This window comes from Manis pentadactyla, chromosome 5 (genome assembly GCF_030020395.1).
Source record: "Manis pentadactyla isolate mManPen7 chromosome 5, mManPen7.hap1, whole genome shotgun sequence".
Taxonomy (NCBI): Eukaryota; Metazoa; Chordata; class Mammalia; order Pholidota; family Manidae; genus Manis; species Manis pentadactyla.
This window is the reverse complement of record NC_080023.1, coordinates 83,662,501-83,685,438: the sequence shown is the minus strand read 5'-3', so window position 1 is coordinate 83,685,438 and position 22,938 is coordinate 83,662,501. Positions and strand designations below refer to the sequence as shown.

Below are 22,938 nucleotides of genomic sequence, written 5' to 3'. Positions count from 1 at the left end.
ATAATACCCTCCAGCTCCATCCATGTTGCTGCAAATGGTAGGATTTGCCCTTTTCTTCTTCTTTATCCATTCATCTATCGATGGACATTTAGGTTGCTTCCAATTCTTGGCTATTGTAAATAGTGCTGCGATAAACATAGGGGTGCACTGGTCTTTCTCATACTTGATTGCTGCATTCTTAGGGTAAATTCCTAGGAGTGCAATTCCTGGGTCAAATGGTATGTCTATTTTGAGCATTTTGATGTACCTCCATACTGCTTTCCACAATGGTTGAACAAGTTTACATTCCCACCAGCAGTGTAGGAGGGTTCCCCTTTCTCCACAGCCTCGCCAACATTTGTTGTTGTTTGTCTTTTGGATGGCAGCCATCCTTACTGGTGTGAGGTGATACCTCATTGTAGTTTTAATTTGCATTTCTCTGATAATTAGCGATGTGGAGCATCTTTTCATGTGTCTGTTGGCCATCTGTATTTCTTTTTTGGAGAACTGTGTGTTCAGTTCCTCTGCCCATTTTTTATTTGGGTTATTTGTTTTTTGTTTGTTGAGGTGTGTGAGCTCTTTATATATTCTGGACGTCAAGCCTTTATCGGATGTGTCATTTTCGAATATATTCTCCCATACTGTAGGGTTCCCTTTTGTTCTATTGATGGTGTCTTTTGCTGTACAGAAGCTTTTCAGCTTAATATAGTCCCACTTATTCATTTTTTCTGTTGTTTTCCTTGCCCAGGGAGATATGTTCAAGAAGAGGTCACTCATGTTTATGTCTAAGAGGTTTTTGCCTATGTTTTTTTCCAAGAATTTAATGGTTTCGTGACTTACATTCAGGTCTTTGATCCATTTTGAGTTTACTTTTGTATATGGGGTTAGACAATGGTCCAGTTTCATACTCCTACATGTAGCTGTCCAGTTTTGAGAGCACCATCTGTTGAAGAGACTGTCATTTCGCCATTGTATGTCCATGGCTCCTTTATCAAATATTAATTGACCATATATGTCTGGGTAAATGTCTGGATTGTCTAGTCTGTTCCATTGGTCTGTGGCTCTGTTCTTGTGCCAGTACCAAATTGTCTTGATTACTATGGCTTTATAATAGAGCTTGAAGTTGGGGAGTGAGATGCCCCCTACTTTATTCTTCTTTCTCAGGATTGCTTTGGCTATTCGGGGTCTTTGGTGGTTCCATATGAATTTTTGAATTATTTGTTCCAGTTCATTGAAGAATGTTGCTGGTAGTTCCATAGGGATTGCATCAAATCTGTATATTGCTTTGGGCAGGATGGCCATTTTGACAATATTAATTCTTCCTAGCCACGAGCATGGGATGCGTTTCCATCTGTTAATGTCCCCTTTAATTTCGTTTAAGAGTGACTTGTAGTTTTCAGAGTATAAGTCTTTCACTTCTTTGGTTAGGTTTATTCCTAGGTATTTTTTTTTTGATGCAATTGTGAATGGAGTTGTTTTCCTGATTTCTCTTTCTGTTGGTTCATTGTTAGTGTATAGGAAAGCCACAGATTTCTGTGTCTTGATTTTGTATCCTGCAACTTTGCTGTATTCCAATATCAGTTCTAGTAGTTTTGGGGTGGAGTCTTTAGGGTTTTTTATGTACAGAATCATGTCATCTGCAAATAGTGACAGTTTAACTTCTTCTTTACCAGTCTGGATTCCTTGTATTTTTTTGTTTTGTCTGATTGCCGTGGCTAGGACCTCCAGTACTAATTTAAATAACAGTGGGGAGAGTGGGCATCCCTGTCTAGTTCCCGATCTCAGAGGAAAAGCTTTCGGCTTCTCGCTGTTCAATATAATGTTGGCTGTGGGTTTATCATATATGGCCTTTATTATGTTGAGGTACTTCCCCTCTATTCCCATTTTGCTGAGAGTTTTTATCATGAATGGATGTTGAACTTTGTCAAATGCTTTTCCAGCATCTATGGAGATGATCATGTGGTTTTTGTCTTTCTTTTTGTTGATGTGGTGGATGATGTTGATGGACTTTCGAATGTTGTACCATCCTTGCATCCCTGGGATGAATCCCACTTGGTCATGGTGTACTACCCTTTTGATGTATTTTTGAATTCGGTTTGCTAATATTTTGTTGAGTATTTTTGCATCTATGTTCATCAGGGATATTGGTCTGTAGTTTTCTTTTTTGGTGGGGTCTTTGCCTGGTTTTGGTATTAGGGTGATGTTAGCTTCATAGAATGAGTTTGGGAGTATCCACTCCTCTTCTATTTTTTGGAAAACTTTAAGGAGAATGGGTATTATGTCTTCCCTGTATGTCTGATAAAATTCCGAGGTAAATCCATCTGGCCCGGGGGTTTTGTTCTTTGGTAGTTTTTTGATTACCGCTTCAATTTCGTTGCTGGTAATTGGTCTGTTTAGATTTTCTGTTTCTTTCTGGGTCAGTGTTGGAAGGTTTTATTTTTCTAGGAAGTTGTCCATTTCTCCTAGGTTTCCCAGCTTGTTAGCATATAGGTTTTCATAGTATTCTCTAATAATTCTTTGTATTTCTGTGGGGTCCGTCGTGATTTTTCCTTTCTCGTTTCTGATACTGTTGATTTTTGTTGACTCTCTTTTCTTCTTAATAAGTCTGGCTAGAGGCTTATCTATTTTGTTTATTTTCTCAAAGAACCAGCTCTTGGTTTCATTGATTTTTGCTATTGTTTTATTCTTCTCAATTTTATTTATTTCTTCTCTGATCTTTATTATGTCCCTCCTTCTGCTGACCTTAGGCCTCATTTGTTCTTCTTTTTCCAATTTCGATAATTGTGACATTAGACCGTTCATTTGGGCTTGTTCTTCCTTTTTTAAATATGCTTGGATTGCTATATACTTTCCTCTTAAGACTGCTTTTGCTGTGTCCCACAGAAGTTGGGGCTTAGTGTTGTTGTTGTCATTTGTTTCCATATATTGCTGGATCTCCATTTTGATTTGGTCATTGATCCATTGATTATTTAGGAGCGTGTTATTTAGCCTCCATGTGTTTGTGAGCCTTTTTGCTTTCTTTGTACAGTTTATTTCTAGTTTTATGCCTTTGTGGTCTGAAAAGTTGGTTGGTAGGATTTCAATCTTTTGGAATTTACTGAGGCTCTTTTTGTGGCCTAGTATGTGGTCTATTCTGGAGAATGTTCCATGTGCACTTAAGTAGAATGTGTATCCTGTTGCTTTTGGATGTAGAGTTCTGTAGATGTCTATTAGGTCCATCTGTTCTAGTGTGTTGTTCAGTGCCTCTGTGTCCTTACTTATTTTCTGTCTGGTGGATCTGTCCTTTGGAGTGAGTGGTGTGTTGAAGTCTCCTAGAATGAATGCATTGCATTCTATTTCCTCCTTTAGTTCTGTTAATATTTGTTTCAGGTATGTTGGTGCTCCTGTATTGGGTGCATATATATTTATAATGGTTATATCCTCTTGATGGACTGAGCCCTTTATCATTATGTAATGTCCTTCTTTGTCTTTTGTTACTTTCTTTATTTTGAAGTCTGTTTTGTCTGATACTGGAATCGCAACACCTGCTTTCTTCTCTCTGTTGTTTGCTTGAAATATCTTTTTCCATCCCTTGACTTTAAGTCTGTGCGTGTCTTTGGGTTTGAGGTGAGTCTCTTGTAAGCAGCATATGGATGGATCTTACTTTTTTATCCATTCTATTACTCTGTGTTTTTTGATTGGTGCATTTAGTCCATTTACATTTAGGGTGATTATTGAAAGGTATGAACTTATGTTCATTGCAGGCTTTAAGTTTGTGGTTACCAAAGGTTTAGGGTTAGCTTCTTTACTATCTTACTGTCTAACTTAACTCGCTTGTTGAGCTATTATAAACACGGTCTGATGATTCTTTATTTCTCTCCCTTCTTATTCCTCCTCCTCCCTTCTTCATATGTTGGGTGTTTTGTTATGTGCTCTTTTTAGGAGTGCTCCCATCTAGAGCAGTCCCTGTAGGATGCCCTGAAGAGGTGGTTTGTGGGAGGCAAATTCCCTCCATTTTTGCTTGTCTGGGAATTGTTTAATCCCTCCTTCATATTTAAATGATATTCGTGCTGGATACAGTAGTCTTGGTTCGAGGCCCTTCTGTTTCATTGTATTAAGTATATCATGCCATTTTCTTCTGGCCTGTAGGGTTTCTGTTGAGAAGTCTGATGATAGCCTGATGGGTTTTCCTTTGTAGGTAACCTTTTTTTTCTCTCTGGCTGCTTGTAATACTTTGTCCTTGTCTTTGATCTTTGCCATTTTAATTATTATGTGTCTTGGTGTTGCCCTCCTTGGATCCCTTGTCATGGGAGTTCTGTGTACCTCTGTGGTCTGAGAGGCCATTTCTTCCCCTAGTTTGGGGAAGTTTTCAGCAATTATTTCTTCAAAGACACTTTCTATCCCTCTTTCTCTCTCTTCTTCTACTGGTATCCCTATAATGCGTATATTATTCCTTTTTTATTGGTCACTCAGCTCTCTTAAAATTCTTTCATTCCTGGAGATCCTTTTATCTCTCTCTGCATCAGCTTCTCTGCGTTCCTGTTCTCTGTTTTCTAGTCCATTAATGGTCTCTTGCATCTCGTCCATTCTGTTTTGAAGTCCTTCCAGAGCTTGTTTTATTTCTGTATTCTCCTTCCTTAGTTCTTGCATATTTCTCTGCAAGTCCATCAGCATGGTTATGACTTTTGTTTTGAATTCTTTTTCAGGAAGACTGGCTAAATCTATCTCCCCAGGTTCCTTCTCAGGGGAAGATGTAGCAGATGCCGAAGCTGTCTGGGTTAGTCTTGTCTGGATCATATTTTTTTGCCTTTTCATGTTGACAGGTGCTATTGACTGTCAGCTGGGAGGGCCAAAATTTTCACTTGCTACTGGCCTTTCTTTACTGGGACAACTGCGACCCCTAGTGGCTTGTGTTGGGTAATTGCGTGTAGACTGGGTCTTTGTCTCTTGCCTGGCCGGAAGGGAGGAATTTTCCTTTCTGTGGGGGGGGGCTGCTTGACTGTTTGCCTCCGTGAGGGGTCTCAGAGCTATTGCCCAGGGGATTAGTGCACCCGGTTTTCCCTGTAATTTCCAGCTGCTGGACTATGACCTGTGTTGTTTCTGTCAAGCTGTTAAGTCCCTGTCCCTTTAAGACTTTCAAAAAGCCCCCGCTTTTCTTTGTCACAGGGGCATCAGCTTCGGCACCCGCTCAGAGGTCTTGTTGCCCTGTTTCCCCAGTATCCAGGTCCCCCCGCCCAGGCACTGTGTCTGTGCTCTGGCCCGGATGGCTGGGGCTGGGTGTTCGGCAGTCCTGGGCTCCGTCTCCCTCCCGCTCTGCCTATTCTTCTCTCACCTGGAGCTGGGGGGAGGGGCGCTCGGGTCCCGCCGGGCCGGGGCTTGTATCTTACCCCTTTCACCAGTCGCTGGGTTCTCGCTGATGTAGCTGCAGTGTGGCCACTGTCCTGCGTCTTCTGGTCTCTCTTTTAGGACTAGTTGTGTTTGTTGTATTTTCAAAAGTATATATGTTTTTGGGAGGAGATTCCCACTGTCCTACTCATGCCGCCATGTTGGCTCTGCCTCTATTTTGCAACTTTGTTTTGAAGAGAAAGTAACTTTAATATTTTTGTCCAAGGTAATTGTTTCCTTAGGTGATGAGTCTTTTATCATTGGGAAAATTTCAAATTTAAATAGGAATGATAAAATAAGACAACTGCATACTATTTTTATTCATGTGTTAAGTAAAACAATTGTATATGTATATAATATTTAACCTAATTTAGCATACTATAATATCTAACAAATTAGCTTTGGAATTGAAGCTTAAAATGTATATTGTAAGAATGAGAATAAGTTAGCATAAGAGTAGCCATCTTAAGGGCCTAGAAGCAGTTTTCTGAGGTTGTGACTTAAAAGAAAAAAACTGGAACTGGGTAAGGCCTTGGAAAACAAGTTAATCATGAACACCGGGATGGGGGCAGCTGTGGCCTTCGGTCAGCTAGCCTTGGTCAGTTAATCCTACTTACCAAGCTTATCGTGCAGAACCTCCCTAACAATTGAGGAGTGGTCTTGTCTTGCAAAGATAATGTGCAGCTGTGGAAAATTACTAAGAGTTAAGTGTTTTGAAAATGCTATATAAACCGTTGGTTTTGAGTGCTCGGGGTCCTTGTTGAGACCCGCTGCGTCGGGCTAACTTGGACCCCAGCTAGCTGGTTCCTGAATAAATTCCTCTTGCTTGTTGCATCAAGAGACGCCTTTCGTGAGTGATTTGGGGCGGCGTCCTCCTCTGGGAGAATCCAACAATATAAGAAAATGATTCTACATTTCTGATTATAGGTAGATAACTATAAGAATATTATTAAGTTGGTCAGTAAAAAATGTTTTAAATGTATGTCTATAATTTACAGCTTGGTGACAATTTGCTTGTTAAGGATGTAAAATATTTTAAAAGAAATCCAATATATTTAATGAGTAATTAACATTTAAATATTTTAAAGTTTTAAAAAAAGTATTAACTAAGTTTGTAAATGGAACCAAGTATTAGTCAAAGACCTCCATGAAGTGATTGTTAAATTTCACTAGATTTGTAAGTAGAATAATAAAATTTACAAGTTAAATTTTAAGTTAGAACAAGTAGAATTGGAATTATTAATTTAAAAATTTTAAATAACAAGTAATTGTAAATAATTTTTCATTTATGCAAAACTCTCCATCAAAAATGCCAAATATTTAACATCAACACAGTAGTGCTATAAACATATTAGTATCATTTCACATCCTCCTCCTCAAGCCCGTGCTGATGCAGCTGTTACAGACCAGCAGGGAAAAGAGGAGGCTGGTCTATTTTTCCTCCACCCTTCCTTTTCTGCTTGTAACTCCTCCAGATTTGGGGTGGGGATGGAGGAGTTGTGAAGGGGACACAAAGTTTTACTTGCTTAGCAGCGTTTTAATTTAGTGTTGGGGCATCTGTGACGTGAGAGGAAATGCTGACTGTTCCTCTCATGAGGTATTTTTGCAGGTTCTTTGGAGACCCCTGGCAGAGGAATCTCTGACACTGCTCACTACCATGGGTAATGGACCTACCAGGTAATAATTAACATCTCTTCTGGCACCCGTTGACTTCAAGAGTTAATGCCACACACCCTCCTTTGGCTGGAGTTATCCTGTTGTAGCAGCTAATCCTTTTTGGCTGCTCCTTTCAAAAGAATTCTAAGCCAACTTTCTTTTGATCTCTGGCAAGATCCTGGGCAGGAACAAGATCCCTCGCCCAGTCCTCTGTGGAAAAACAACTTACCCCCAGTCTTTGCACACTGACAGTTAACCAGCTCCAACCAGCTCGTCTTCAGATTTTAGAAGAGTCAGATACCATTCTCCGTGTCTTCGATAGCATAGAAGACAAAACAAGTTTGCCCCAAGAACAGTCTCTCCATATTCCACTGCAGAAACAGTGTAGGGAAGCCCAGGAACAGCACAGGCATGGACTAGTTAGCCTGTGAAATCTCAGTCTCCCTCTCTGCAGACACCCCTTTCTCTAGAAATGGTTCCCTGGAAAGCCCTGCAGGTGTAGGTGAAGGCAGCTACCACTGCTCCTCATGGAGGGGCGGAGAAGTGCACAGCACTCCAAAGACTCAGTTCAAAGAAAATTCTCTGTCCTTTCTATGAACCTTCACCCTTCTCTAAAGTAAGAAAGGAGCCTGAAGGCAGGCCATGGCTGCCATGCCACGGCCAAGTTTTGATCACCTCTTAGCAAGTCATGCAGGGTGATTGTGTAATTTGGCTCAAGCAAAAATTCTGAAGTGAAAAAAAAGTCTCATTTAATCTCATTACTAAATATAATGCTTTTTCCATACAATAGTGATATTCAAACTTCTTTGGCTACTGTGCTCTTTGTTCAAACACATTTTACTCCATCTTTGTCTCCTGCCTGCATTCTTCACAACTCTTCAGAGTACAGCTTGAAAACCTCTGTCAAGTAAATGTAAGATTTTAATATATTCATGTCCATAAATTCAAGATTTTCCTAGCCTATGTAATGGAGCTTGTAGAAGTCACTAGTTTGTAAACTGAATGGAAAACTTTCATCTTTTATGTGCACCAATCTTTCTATGGATGATCCCATTTACTGCTCCCTCTTTCTTTAAATCGTTTCTCTCCAATTTCAGAAACAGCATTTTCCTGGTTCTACCCCAGCATCTCTGCCATTTATTTTCTGTCTCTTTCACTGGATTATCTGTGTCTATCCATCCCTGTGTTTTTCATAGTTCTATGGGGGTTTCTTTGCACTCTTAGCTAATAGCAATATAGTTTTATAGAATAATGTCTTTCAAGTCTATTTTATAACTGCATTCAACCCTTAGGCTCCAAGTTCTTACATCCTGTCCTCTACTTGGCAATCTCCTCCTGAATGTTCCATCAGCACATCGTGTACAGCATGTTTGGAATGAAGCTTATAATCTTACTCTGATATACATTCTTCCTCCTGTGTGCTCAAGACTAACTGGTTGGCACACTATCCACCCAGGCAACCAATCTAAAATCCTGGTAGTAATTCTATGCTTATTACATCTCTCAAATCCAATAAATGTCTAAGTTCTTAATGTTACTCATATGGATCTCTCAACCCAAACTTCTGTGAATGCACTTCTGACACCCCTCCAGTGATTCCTCTGTCTCTGTACTTGTGTCTGAACTTGCAGCATGTTTGTATCATTGCACATAACATACTGTGTCATAATTATTTTTCTGCGTTTCTATCTTCTCCAACTACACTGTGAGCAGAAATTTTTATTGTGTTCTTAGCGAAGTGTGTATACATACTATAAATAGCAGACTTTAAATTGACATTTCTTAAAATGAATAAGCTTTTAATGATTTACTCTTTTAAGCATATATCCATGAGAATAACATTAGATTTTGCAGACTAAATGTTTGAGTGTTGGTAAAATAGACTGTAAGAATTATCATTGGGATAAAACTAGTCAAACTAGTTGTAGTGTCCTTGTGCTGAGTGTGGGTTCAAAGCACACATTGACTTTCAACATAGCCATTAATAATCAAAATAAAGCAGATTTCTGCTCTTCTCTTTCTCAGATAATTCCAGTGACTAGGCTTTCTAGAATTAGCATGTACATCCTTGAAATATTTCTAAAAAAATTTCTATTCAGTTGAACATGTATTTCTATGTGAAAGGCTTTGTGGTAGGCTTTATAGGGGACTTAAAGACATAAAATTCAGTTGCCTGCCAACCATTTTATGCTATATTATAGGAATAAGAAAATTCAAGGCACAGTGTGATTTAAAATATAGAAGAGGTATATATCAAGTACTTTCAAGTATTTAAAGTCAGAATAAAATTATACTCAATTCAGTAGTATTTATCTTCATAGAAAAAAATTATAATTAAATGCAGAAAAAAATTATAATCAAGCAGAATGGTTAGGTGATCACCAAAGACAAATTCCTAAAGGGAATTAGGAAAACGAAGGCCAAGGAAAGCAAACAGATGTTACAATAAAGAAGTCATAGATGGCTTTGGAATCTGTCAGTGGTCTACAGTTGTAAGCAGGTATGATTTAAACTCCTTTCTTTCCTTCTGCAAGAATTTATCTAGCACTTCCCAGGTGGCAGCCACTCCTTGGGAAATTCAAGTAAGTGGTGAGCAAAACAGGTACACCTTCTACTTGGAAGGAGCACACAGTTTAGTGGAAGATATCTGATACTAACCAAATAAAAAATGTTTAGTCATAAGCTGCAATAACTGCTGAATTGGACACTGGTGCACCTCCCACCTACCTAGATCATGCCACTAGGTACTCATCTCCCCACCTGCCAGGTGTGCCCGCTGCTGATGGCTCACCCTGCATCCCTCTCGGGGAACTGCTCTCAGCTGAAGAGCATGTGCTCTCATGCATAGTGGGAGCTTGATCAACAGGTGGCTTATGGGGCTTACAAAGGCCTCACCCTGTTGCCTCAAGTTGAAACATCTCCCCAGAATCACCCACTGCTCCCCCTCCTGTGGGACTGCTGAGGCCTCTATTATGTCTGCATCACAGTTAAATTTTGCTCAATCCTGCTTCCTTTGCTCCTTATATGTGTTGTCCCCAATAAACTTCTTCAGGTAAATCTTTGTCTCAGAATCTATTTCCAGAGAACCTGATCGAGGAAAACTGCTCTGACAGAAAATATAGAGTATGAGAATATACTATGAGGAAATCCAATTTAGAGTGAGGATTTGGAGCCTGAGATGTCCCTTTAAAGTGACATTTAAACCAAATCATGAAAAAAAGAGAAAGCAAATAATGGAGGAGTTTTATGGCTGGAGGGAACAGTATGAGTGAAAATCCAGAGGTGGGAAAGGTCTTGTTATATGTTCGAGGAACTGAAAAAAGTGCAGTGTGGCATATGTATATATTGATATGTATAATCCAGGGTGGGTGCTGATATGAGACGAGCTGTAAGAGGCAGAGGCCACATCGTAGAGGGAATAATTTAGCCAATGGCAAGATGCACATTATCCCAAGTGGACGGGAAGCCTCTGGAGGGTTTTGAGTGGGATACTTAAACAATTAAATTTATATTTTAGTGATCTTTCTGCTTGTTCTGTGGAGAATGGATTGGATGAGGACCTGGGTGGAAGTAGAGCAACAACGACACCACAAATTGTAAAAGTAGGCATCAGAGCAAGAGAGAATCATGGCCTAGAATGGAGCTCTAACGTTGGTCATGGAGCGAAGTGGTGTCATTTACAAAATATTTCAAAGAAAATGCAACAAAATCAAGCAAAGCATAGCAAGGGGAAGGGAAGGAAAGGGAGAGCTTAAGAAGGGCCCCAAATTTAGAGGCCCATTTACCAGTCAGTGTAGACTAGTTGCAGGCCCACACTTTTGAAGGAAGATCCAGAGTTCAGTTTCAAAGAGCAAAATTCAAGGTGCCCATCTAGTGCCTCACGCGCAGGTCAAATAGGCAGAGGCACATAGAGCTCTAGCCTCAGGCGAGAGGCCTGAGTCTGAGACACACACTGGAGACTCTTTGGCCGGCAGATGGACTTGAAGCTTGTGAATGAGTAAATTTGACTCATTCTATCCCAGTATAGATGGAAGAGAGAAGATGGCCGAAGACCGAGCTGTGAGAGACACCAACATTTACTGCAGAAGAAGAAAGAAAGAAAAAAACTGGGAAAGAGAAGCCACAGAGACAGGGAGAAAAAACTAGGAGTATACGATGTTACAGAAATTAAATTTAAACAGGTGAAAGAAAGAAAAAGCCAGAAGGAGAGAGGGAAAGATGCGGGGTGGGAAAAATGGAGGGGGGGAAGGAAGGAAGAGAGGAAAGCGACAGAAAAGGAGGGAGGGAGGGAAGGGCAAATCTATGCTTCTCCAGGGCTGATGTTTAGCATATAGGTGCCAGCAAGGCTGTGCAGGTTGTTAAAATATTGAAATACTTTCATACCGATTGGTTAGTTGCTACCCTGAGCTCCCCGAGTGGCCCCTTCAGCCTCTCTCCAGGCTCCTTTGCTAATGGTCAGCGCTGCCCAGAGGGGGCCCGCAGGCCTCTGCTCCAGCTCCAAGGCTGCCCTCCGGTCCCAGCAGCGAACACCAGTGCCCCACCAGTCATTAGATATTTTGAGTAGGACCCCTGGGTTCACCCATCAGAATCATCATGCAGCCCAAATGTAGCAAGGAGAGAGACATTCTAGGACCTCGAGTCGCCTTACCTTTGATGTGGCAGACCCTTCGGGGATGAGGGGTGTGCCTGACTAGAAAACAACTTTCATTTCTAGTCCTGGCATGGCTGCCGTTGCTCTCAAGCTGAAGAGCAGACACTGGGGATCTGAGGCTCCTGCTCATGGAGTGTTGGTTTCCCCTCTCCACTCAGGTCTACCTTGTTAACCTCACTTTCAGAGGTCCTCGGAACCTGAAATCACAGAATGACAGTCATTTTGACAAGGAATTCTTGATATTTTCTTACACATCAAACATGTCTTCTTGTTATTTGCACTGAATTATTTCTCATATCAAAAGAGTTATGAGACTATTTTACTTTCAGACCGAATTTTTGTGAACATTGAAATCAATGTAGAAATGGGTGGGACAGAAAAAATTTTCCCTGAGAAATCAAAATGTTTGTGAGAAATTTAAAATACACTCTATATTTAATTATATTTAAGGTCTCTTTGTTGGCTTACCAACATAAAAATATGTAATAAGTGTATTATCAATTTTGATACAGTAAATTAAGTGATAGCTTTCAAATAACATACTCACAAGTGTGTTTCACATTAATAAGGACCTTTCATATTATGCTTTAAGAAAACCATAATCTTAAATTTATATCATCTTCTGAGAGAATGATAAAATCTGAAGGGGAAAAAAACTGATAGCAAAAAAATTACATTATATCTAGATGATAAACTGGAGAACTGCTGGCATGTTGTTCTTTGCAATATTCAATAATACTTGATGCTTTTCTCTCAATAACTCAGCAATCATTTATTAGACAGCTACAGTGCCATAGGCCTAAGGGATAAAAGATAATCTTATAGCTCTGAGGGAATTCACAATCATGTGGGGAAAAAAAAATTCTGGATTGGGAACATGGGAAAGTTAAACTTTCTTGAAGATGGTTTATTAGTTTTAATATTTAAGAAGGAATTTTTTTGTTTTTTGTTGTATATTTCCTATCTTATATGGAAATCTTATTTACTATAGCAGTACTGGGCACTATACATTTTATTTCTAACCATCACAGAGAGTTTCTCTGACCACAATAATTTGCAGGGTCAAAACACACCCATATTCTAGAAATTGATCTCTAGAATTTGTTGGGGTAGATATTTTTAGCTCATTGACTATCTTTTTAGATCAGAGAATCTGTTCAAGTTTTTCATGGCAGATATTCAGAGTGTATGGCATATAAATGACCAGTCCTGTTGCCACAGAAAAATTCATAATTTATGAATTACACTGTCATAAATTCTAAAATTATAGTGGGCTGCATAAAATATAGTCAAATATTTTTAATTCAGAAAGTACTATTATATAACAATAAAAAGTATATCTCTTATTACTCCTAATAAATAATGAGGAGTTCTAACCTCTGTGTAACTCAAACCTTAGTTAGATTCACTCTTCTTTCTGTGTGGAACCTTTTGTGCAATCAAGTCAGTCAATTCATTTTTTCATCTATATTGGGGGGAAAAGGTACAGTAGGCAATTTGGAGAGTGAAAATGACACTGAACTGAAATCTTAAAATGGGATTTATGGTCACAGCTTTGCCATTAATGAGCAAAATGACCATGGATGAATTGCTTTATTTCCTCGATTTTGATTTGCTCATCTGAAACCTGATGGGATTGACTTCTTACATGTCAGCTGAAATATTCAGCTATTCTACTATGTGTGTCTTCCCCATATCAATTCTCTTAGGTTAATTTGAAGAGTAATGACATACTTTAAACTCTGGTATATAAAGTCAACAAGCAAATAATGCAGAGAATTCTTCCTCCACCTCTTATGGAAATTGCAGTGCCTCCTGGAAGTCTGAAATTCATCTTGCTCTTATATTTAAAAAGATGCTGGATTACAAAAAACTTAATCATCTAATATTATGGTTTTTATTGTTTCTATTGGAAGTTTCAAAATAATGTTAAAGGAATAAATGCAATATATACATATTTTATCCAAAAATATCATTAAAAATTCTACAAAAGCTAATTACATTAAGTGCTATTGAAAGTTTGATTTAAACTTAAATTTTCAGAAATGAAGTAAATTAACAACTCAGGACAAAGTTGTACTTTGAATTGTTCTAGCAAGTGATCAAATGATGAAAAAAGAAAACTACCTCAAGCCTGCAGAAAGGCAAAACTACACTTTGCTCTGTGAAAGACACTGTTAAAAGATGAAAAGTTAAGCACAGACTGGGAGAAAATATTGCAAAACACATATGTGATAAAAGACTTATCTAAATTTACAAAGAACACTAAAAACTCAACAGTAAGAAAATAAGTAGCCCAATTAAAAACTGGACAAGTTATCTGAACAAACACCTCATCAAAGAATATTATCAGATGGCAAATAAGCATGCATATGAAAAGATACTGATCATAATTTTGTCATTAGGGAATTGCAAAACAAAACATCAATGAGATACCACCACACATCTATTAGAATGGCTACAATCCACAACACTGAAAACACTAAATGTTCACAAGAATATAGAGCAACAGGAATTCTCATTCATTGCTACTGGGAATGCAAAATAGTACAGACACTTTGGAAAGCAGATAGGCAGTTTCTTACAAAGCTAAGCATAGTCTTACCATGTGATCCAGCAATTGTGCCCCTAAGTGTTTATCAAAAGGACTTGAAAACATATACCCACACAGAAACCTACACATGAATATTTATTCATAATTGTCAATAACTAGAAGCAGCCAAGGTGTCCTTCAAATAGGTGAGTGGATAAATTAACCGTAGTACATCCAGATAATGGAATGCCATTCAGCACCAAAAAGAAATGAACTATGAAGCCATGAAGAGACATGGAGGGAACTCAAATGCATATCACTAACTGAAAGAAGCTAATTTGAAAAGACCATCCTGTATGATTCCAACTATATGACATTCTGGAGAAAGCAAAACTATGGAGAAAGCAATAACATCAGTGGTTTGAACTACAAGAAGGAACCAAAGTGTCCATCAATAGATGAGTGGATAAAGAAGATGTGGTGCATATATATGATGGAATATTTATTATTCAGCCATAAAAAAGAAAGAAATCGTGCCACTTGCAACAACATGGATAGACCTAGAGGGTATTATACTAGTGAAATAAGCCAGGGAGAGAAAAACAAATACTATATGATTTCAACTGCATGTGTAATCTAAAAACAAAACAAAACAAATAAACAAAACAGAAATACACTCACAGACACTGAGAAGTGACTGGTGGTTACCCTGGGGAAGGGGTTGTGGTGGATAGATGAAATAGGTGAAGGGGATAAAGAGGCACAAAATTTCAGTCATAATATAGATTAGTCAAGGGGATGAAAGTACAGCATAGAGAATACAGTCAATAGTTCTGTAACATCTTTCTATTTGACCGATAGTAACACTAGTGGGAGTAAGCATTTAATAATGTAGGTAACTGTCGAATCACTATGTTTAATATTTGAAACCAATATAATATTGTATATCAACTATACTTCAATTAAAAACACAAGATTAGTGGTTGCCAGGAATTCCATAGGGGAGGTGGGAGAATAATGAATAGGTAGAGCTTAGGGGATTTTTAGTATGGTGAAACTAGCCTATACTACACCATCCTATACTATAACAGTGGATACATGACATTATGCATTTGTGGAAACCCACAGAACTGTATAACACAGAATGAGCTCTAATGTAAACAGAGGATTGCAGTTAATAATAATGTCCAATATTTGTTCTTCAATTGTAACAGATGTACCACCCTAATGCAAGATGTTAATGATAGGTAAAGCTGGGCAGGGGGGATATATGGACTCCCTGTACTTCCGCACACTTTATCTGGAAGCTTAAAAACTACTCTAAAGAATAAACTCTACTAATTAAAAAAGAGAAAGAAAGAAACTACCTTAGCCTGAAGAAAAGGAAAACTATTTTAGTTACTATTAATAATGGCCCACATCTCTCTCTTCCACCTGTTGTCTATATTGATTTCAACACTCGTTGATAATCACTGCTCAGTGATTTTGATGAATATTCTTCTGAAGTCCACGAATTAGTCTGGAATAATATTTCTCTATTAAGATTTCTCTTTATAACAAGTATTGGTTTTGGATTGTAATTTTTTAAGACTATAAACTTAGAAGAAATGAATGAATCATTCAATTTCACATAAAAGAGTAATTTTTTCCCCAAAAAATCCCCAAGAGAAATATGAAAAGAACATCTTACTAAAATAATGAATTAATAGAAGTGGAGACCAGGAAATAAATAACTTGTTGATGAATATTTTATTTGTTGGGGGATAAGAAATTTCATTTATTTCATAATTAAGTGACTAAAGATTTTCCTAAACCAACAGTAGAGAAACCCATCAGTGTAAAACTGGTCAGTGTATATCATGGATAGATACTGTAGACTAATCAGTTGTAGTTACTTTTACAAATGTGCAATGGACTTACTGTGGTCCAAATACAGTTTTGTGATAAATAAATATATTTTAAAAAACAATGAAAACAAAAAACTCACACTTGTTTCTAGTATCTTAGCTTAATAGGTATTTGCTATCTAATAATAGAGCAGCAGTTGTCAGCCTATTTTTCCCATCATGACACACATGACAGATGATGTTCTCATAAAAGACATATTCCTATCACATGTAAAATCTTACCAGATTTTAAAGAATGTATCCCCAAATTGTCAGGAAGCAAAGTAGTAAAAAGAAAAACTTTTCAATCACCACAGCTATGGTGTGTCAGTAACTGTGACTCAGAAGAGCCATATAACCAGGTTCTAACTCTAATCTTTCCAAACAGGTGCGCTCATGGCTTTGCAAATAAATGCCAGAGTTAGTGTTAAAGAACCTACCCTTCTTTGTATCAGTTCCTTTTAAAAACTAAACAGTTTACAAACATGAACATTTTAGCTATCGTTAGTAAATATCTTGGCTCTCCGTCACTACCTGTGTGTTTCAAGACCTACGCTGAGACCTCCTGACTTACAGGATACTCCCAAAAGATTTGCTGAGTGGAAGGAGCTGAGTTCCATTTGTAATTCTGTTTTCATTGTGATGCTAACACTCTTTTCCCTCTGAAGAGGTAAAGAAAAACCTGTACAGAGGTAACTGTGGGAAAATCTAATTAAAATTACCAATCACCATTCAGGAAATTGTGTAAGTGCTTCTGAGAGCAATATTTCCTTTCCCATAGCCTCTTGAATCTACCTATATATTAGTATATTACTAAATTTTATTTAGACTGCCTGACACAAAATCCTCAAAAGAGGTGGTTTTAAAAGCATTCTTAATCATCTAGTACTAATTCCTGACATTGTTACTTAGAAAATACCATACAAATCTGTATTAAATATGAATATTCTTAGTCCAAGAGAGTATGTATGTAAAAAGAATGCCCACAATAAGATTCCTCAAGGGAGGAACAACATAAGACAGGCACAGTCGCAGGGGGGCCATCAGGTGAGAAATTGGGGATCAGCAGAGGTGAGGCTTAGAACCTCACCCCCCCCGTTCTGAGAGAAATCTTCTGCATACGTGGATGTTTCATTGCCCTTGTCAAGCCTGGATTAACACATAGTCTACAGGCACACACTCGATCATCTACATTTGCTCTCTTCCAACACTAAACTATGTTTTCTACCTTTATTTTGTATCTACCTACCACTTCAGCATTTTATTAAAAATAATAATAATAAAGAGAGAATTGTGGTATCCACATATAAATCAAGTATAAAAATCAAATGAGTATTCATATTTGAACTGACTGTTTATAGTTCATAATGCATGAGCAAAACCGAAGGTTTCTGTGATGGCTGCCCTTGTACTGTTCACCATGTAAGAACTTATTCACTATGTAAGAATTTGTTCTCCATGTAACAACTTGTTTGTTATGCCTCAGAAGATTGGCGACTGACGAAAATTAGGCTTGGGGTGGATTAATGATTGTGCATTGAGCATTGACTCCCCTATACAGAATTTTATTGTTGTTAACAACCATTTGATCAATAAATATGAGAGATGCCCTCACAAAAAAAAAAAAAAAGTATACACTTCCAATGGTAAAATAATAAGTAACCGGGATGTAATGAATATAGTCAAGATATTGTAACAGCTTGGTATGTTGATAGCTGGTACCTAGAATTGTCATGTATATAAATATTGAATCACTATGTTGTACACCTGAAACTAATGTAATGTAATACCGTGTGTCAACTACCCTTCAATAAAAAAATAATTATCTAAAAAAAAAAAAAAAAAAAGAATGCCCACAAAAGGAGAATACAATATCTGATTGAACAACAGCTGAACGTTCCTATGAATTCCTAGGGATGTAAAGACTGCTGTTTAGGTGATGAGTGGTGAACCACTTTGCATTTACAGATCCCCTGGCCTAGAATGGATGGCACTCAGATCTTCTCATGGCTTCCTCCCTCACTTCATTCAGTGCTCTAAAGGAGACTTTCTCGAAAAGGCTTCCTTACCATTCTCTTAGATAGTTCCCACCGTCATCCCAGCCTTGAGAGCTCTATCCCTTTCCCTCCTTGAGCTGTCCTCATAGTCTGTGTCACTCTCTCATATCATTTTTTTACATTTCTGTTTATTGTCTGTTTCTCTCAAAGGATATAATAAGCAGGCAATAATCTAGTCCAATTTCTACCTCTGTATTCCCAGTACCTAACATATAGGATATGAACAATAAATATTTATATAGTTAAATGTTCTCCATAGGATGTCTTTATACCACAAACTTAGCATACTATATTTGTATGATCTCCTCAAAAATAGGTGGTTTACTTTAAAAGATAATACTCTGTTTCCTCAAGAGAGATTTAACTTTTTAATAGTCTTTAAGATGAACTTGGGGTCCATTAACTAAATCATATCTAGTTCTATAAAATTATTTTAAAGATAAATTCAAAATTATACCTGAGGACAGTTTTAAAAGATGGTGATCTGGTTAACAGGAACCCAAGGCTGTTGAAATTCTCCAAGCCTCATAAATGGGTCTATACTGAGTTATCGCTGATTTCCTTAAATCTTTGCACTTGAGCTGGGAATCTTTAATTGGCAGAGAGAGCCTAATGTCTAATGCTTCCAGAATATAATTGTCTCCCTCCAGTTTCTCCCACTCTTGCACCAAGGGGCCTATATGGCTCTCTGGTTGTTAAGATACACTGTACAACTTAGCAACATGATAACATTCCGTAGGGAAATCTGAGTTTCAGAACCTCTCCACCTGACATTCTTCTCAGAGCTCCACTCACCCACCGCTTAACAAAACTATGTGGCGGCAGTGACTTTTCTCAGTTTGGGATGTATTATAGAGTGGAGTCAAATGCAAGAAAAAAAAAGGAAGAGGAAAGAAAGCAATTCAATCTTACTGATAATTCTCCCCCCAGTTCTGCTTAAAGAATACATACCATCCAGATGGAACCAAATTTAGCTCATCCAAAACCTCTGGGGGAAAAGTGTACATGACTAAAATACCCCAGTCATCCTGCTGTAGTGGTCAGTATGTCCATGCTGATGACTTGTTCAGCGGTCCGAAAAAAATTGAAATGTTTACTAAAAGTCATAAAAAATCATTAATAATGTCATAAAATTACCTGTGAAAAGTGAATATGTAATCATATTTAGTAATTCCATATATACAACACACACATAGACAGACACATATGTTGCTATCAGCTCTAGGATTATATATACTGGTGCTTCCCAATATTTTTCTCTTCAGAACACACATGATTTTTAATTTCTGAATTACAGTCTCTGAAACAATATGGATCATCTCTAAAGGGCAAATATTTAATTTAAGGCAATGCAAGGAGAGAGAGCTCAATTTAGTCTGTTTTCTTGACCCCAAAATTAAAGACTCAACATTTCCACATGCCTATGTCCTTTCAGGACTTATGCCACACTACTTTACAGCATTTTATGGGGCATTTAAATGATTTTCTAAGGTAGTTTTGGTATTTGGGGATTTTCTTTTTTTTTAACAATATTTTATTTGAAGCATATGAGATACAATATTATATGGGTTTCAAGTATACAACATGGAGATACAACTGTTAAGATTTTCATTTCACACTTTGTCTCACTTAGGAATTTCCTTTACACAGCTAGTAACAGAGACTTATTTTCTCCCTCATGTGAAGGAATTCAAGAGTTCACAGCAGCTTTAGAAATTCCCTGGTGTCATGATGGGGCTAGGCTTGCTCCATGTTTTTGGTCCATCTCTCTTCACATGTAGCTTCTCTTCTTAAAGTTAACTCTTATCCAAGATGGTTCCTAAAGGTCCAGTCATCCAGCTATTGTATTTCCAGACATCAAAGCCATAGTCCGGGCAGAAAACAAGAGGGAAGGCAGGTAAGAACAGACAATGGACACTATAGCTCTGTGCTCCCTCCGTAAGAGCCTTTCCGTGAGTCTCAGGCAATAATTCAGATGCACTGACCACTTCTAGCTGCAATGTAAATTCTTCATAGTGCACATTGCCACCCCTTTCTAAAACTGAGGCTCAGTTACTAGCAAAAGAGGGAGAAAACATACATTCAATTATAAACAGCAGTCTACCACAGATCCTGACATTTTTACCTAACCCCCGTGTAAGAGGTACCTATAATCTATGTGGTTGTACCTTTCCTTAGAGAGGGCCAGGAGTCCATCAGAGGGAGACATACCCCTGACTATGTAACTGTGGTTCTATTATATTCCCTTTATGAAGACCTATGAGGACCTTACTTGTCTCATTACTAGGAAAAATGATACTACCGGTGTGTTTGAGCATGACTGGCAGTAATTCTGTCACACCCAAGAGGCAGAGGTTGCTTGGCTCACTGCTCAGGGCAGCAGCACGTGTACCCTTGCTACTTTGGTAACAAACAGACTACCCATCCAAAACACCCTTTCAGCAAAGATAGAAAACAGATGGAGAGACTGAGAGATTTCTTGGAATATGTGCATGAATGTATGACTAATAACTAGTGATTTTAAAAACAACATCTATGGTAATCAGAAGCAAGAAACCCTGTTCATTGTCGACAGGCATTTTGAATATTGTTATGGGCTGGATCCTGTCCCTCGGAATTAGTGTTTGCTGTTCTAATTCCCAGTGTGACTACTTTTGGAGACAGGGCCTTTAAGGAGGTAATCAAGTTTAAGTGAGGTCATAGGGTGGGTCCTAATCTAATAGGACTGGTGTCCTCATAGGGACCGGAAGAGCTCGCTCTCTCCATGCACGCACAGAAGAAAGGCCATGTGAGGACACAGCAGGGAGGAGTCCGTCCACCAGCCGGGGAGAGAGGCTTTACCAGAAACTAACTCTGCCAGCACCTTGATCTTGGACTTCCAGCCTCCAGAATTGTGAAAAAGTGAATTTCTGTTGGTTAAGCCGCCCAGTCTGTGGTATTCTGCTATGGCAGCCCTATCAGATTAATACAACTATGAATATGCAGGACACTCTGTTAGGCCCATTTTGATGCTCCATGTATAAGTAATGTGGACATATCTTGAAACTGTGAACTGATTAAGCCTATTTATTTTTGTCCTTGTTTCTCATTTCCTATAAAAATGTCACCCATGTCTGATGAACATATAAGAAGGGAATATAAATATTTTATGAAAAGTTAAAAATGCTAATTTAAAACAATGGCAGAATAACATTATTTTCATCTGCTGTCTTGCCCACCCTGTACTCTGTTCTGTCAATTTCGGAAGCACATGACTCAGCACCGAGTTTGCAATACATATCTGCAACCACAGAAAATAATCCTGGATGATCCCCAGAGCACAACAAAGGCACTGATGAAAGTGTAGTAGAAAACATGCTAAACTGGCCCCCAAGATTACCTCCCCCAGTGTGTACACCTGATATAATCCTCCTGCCTTTGATTTTGGGCACACCTGTGGCTCTGGATGTCCTTCTGTGATTTGGCTATATTCTATAGCAAAGATAGAAGAGTTTTGCAAATATAACTAAAACCCCTAGTCATAAATACTTTGACTTCATAAAAGTCTGTTCATCAATAGGATATGATTTGGGCATGGGTCTGACCTAATCAGGCAGCCCTTTTAAAGAAGACCTAGGCCTTCCCCAAGATCAGACAAGCTCACCTGCTGGCCCTACAGAAGAAAACTGCCGTTGATTTTTTCTTCTGTGCGTGCATGGAGAGAGTGAGCTCTTCCAGTCCCTATGAGGACACCAGTCCTATTAGATTAGGACCCACCCTATGACCTCACTTAAACTTGATTACCTCCTTAAAGGCCCTGTCTCCAAAAGTAGTCACACTGGGAATTAGAACAGCAAACACTAATTCCGAGGGACAGGATCCAGCCCATAACAATATTCAAAATGCCTGTCGACAATGAACAGGGTTTCTTGCTTCTGATTACCATAGACATTGTTTTTAAAATCACTAGTTAACTCTGCCTTAAGCTGAGATTTAAATGTCCAGGCAGGAGCTCATGTGGAGAACACTGATGGAGGACAGGGAGCGGCAAGGGCATCATCTAGGCTGCTGCAGCATTCTGCAGAGTCCCAAAACTCTGTAACGATTCCAAGACCCATAAGCAAACTCACAACAGTTTTGGGACCTTTCACTTCTAACGTACTACAGATAGTGTTAGTAATGCAAGCAGCGGCGGGGTTTTCTTAAGACCTGTCAAATTGAAAGGAACCTTAGCGGAAGCCCAATACATCCCTCAGGATCAAACTCTTGAGAGAATTAGAGATGACTGCCTAAAGAAGGGTCAAGTAGAGGCCTTTTTCTTTGACTATTTTAATATGATATATAAGTGTGATTGTGTGTGTGTGCAGGTGGGTGGGTAGGGGACCTGCAGGAAGAGGAGGCACGTATCTACCACTGTAACTTCACTCTTTTGACCCTGTATGTATCTGTGTGTGCCATATCTCTCTCAAAGACATTTTGAAAATAAATAACTTTTATTGGAATTATACTGGGAGAATGCTACTGGGCAGAATCTGAGTGTGATGAAAAAGACAGTTTATATATAGAGAGAGAAGATGGAAAGCAATCAGGCTTCTGCTTCCTTCTCAATATTGATCATTCTCATTGCTGCCTCTCGCTCACTCTCAGCTTTTATTCTCACTGTAGCTGAGGCCTCTGTGTTGCTGCATTTTATTTTTCCTCTTACCTTTCTGTTAATGCTGTTTTTGTTTTAATCAATATTTCACTCCACATGCTGCATATCATTCTTTCCAGAATTTTCTCTGAAAATCTATGTACCAGGCATTGTGCAAGGTTCTGGGTTTATAGTGCTGA

General features: G+C 38.5%; 1 protein-coding gene across 1 annotated transcript in view; it reads right to left on the bottom strand.

Annotated features, from left to right (window-relative positions):
- C5H4orf17 (chromosome 5 C4orf17 homolog) overlaps positions 1–22,938 on the bottom strand; it is a 260,042-nt gene that overhangs the window by 36,767 nt on the left and 200,337 nt on the right. The window contains 3 exon segments of the mRNA XM_057502468.1: positions 11,648–11,847; positions 19,078–19,965; positions 22,811–22,938. The exon segment at positions 22,811–22,938 is cut by the window's right edge and continues 40 nt beyond it. Coding sequence (XP_057358451.1) covers positions 11,648–11,780 — 133 coding nt within the window. The 5' untranslated portion in view covers positions 11,781–11,847; positions 19,078–19,965; positions 22,811–22,938.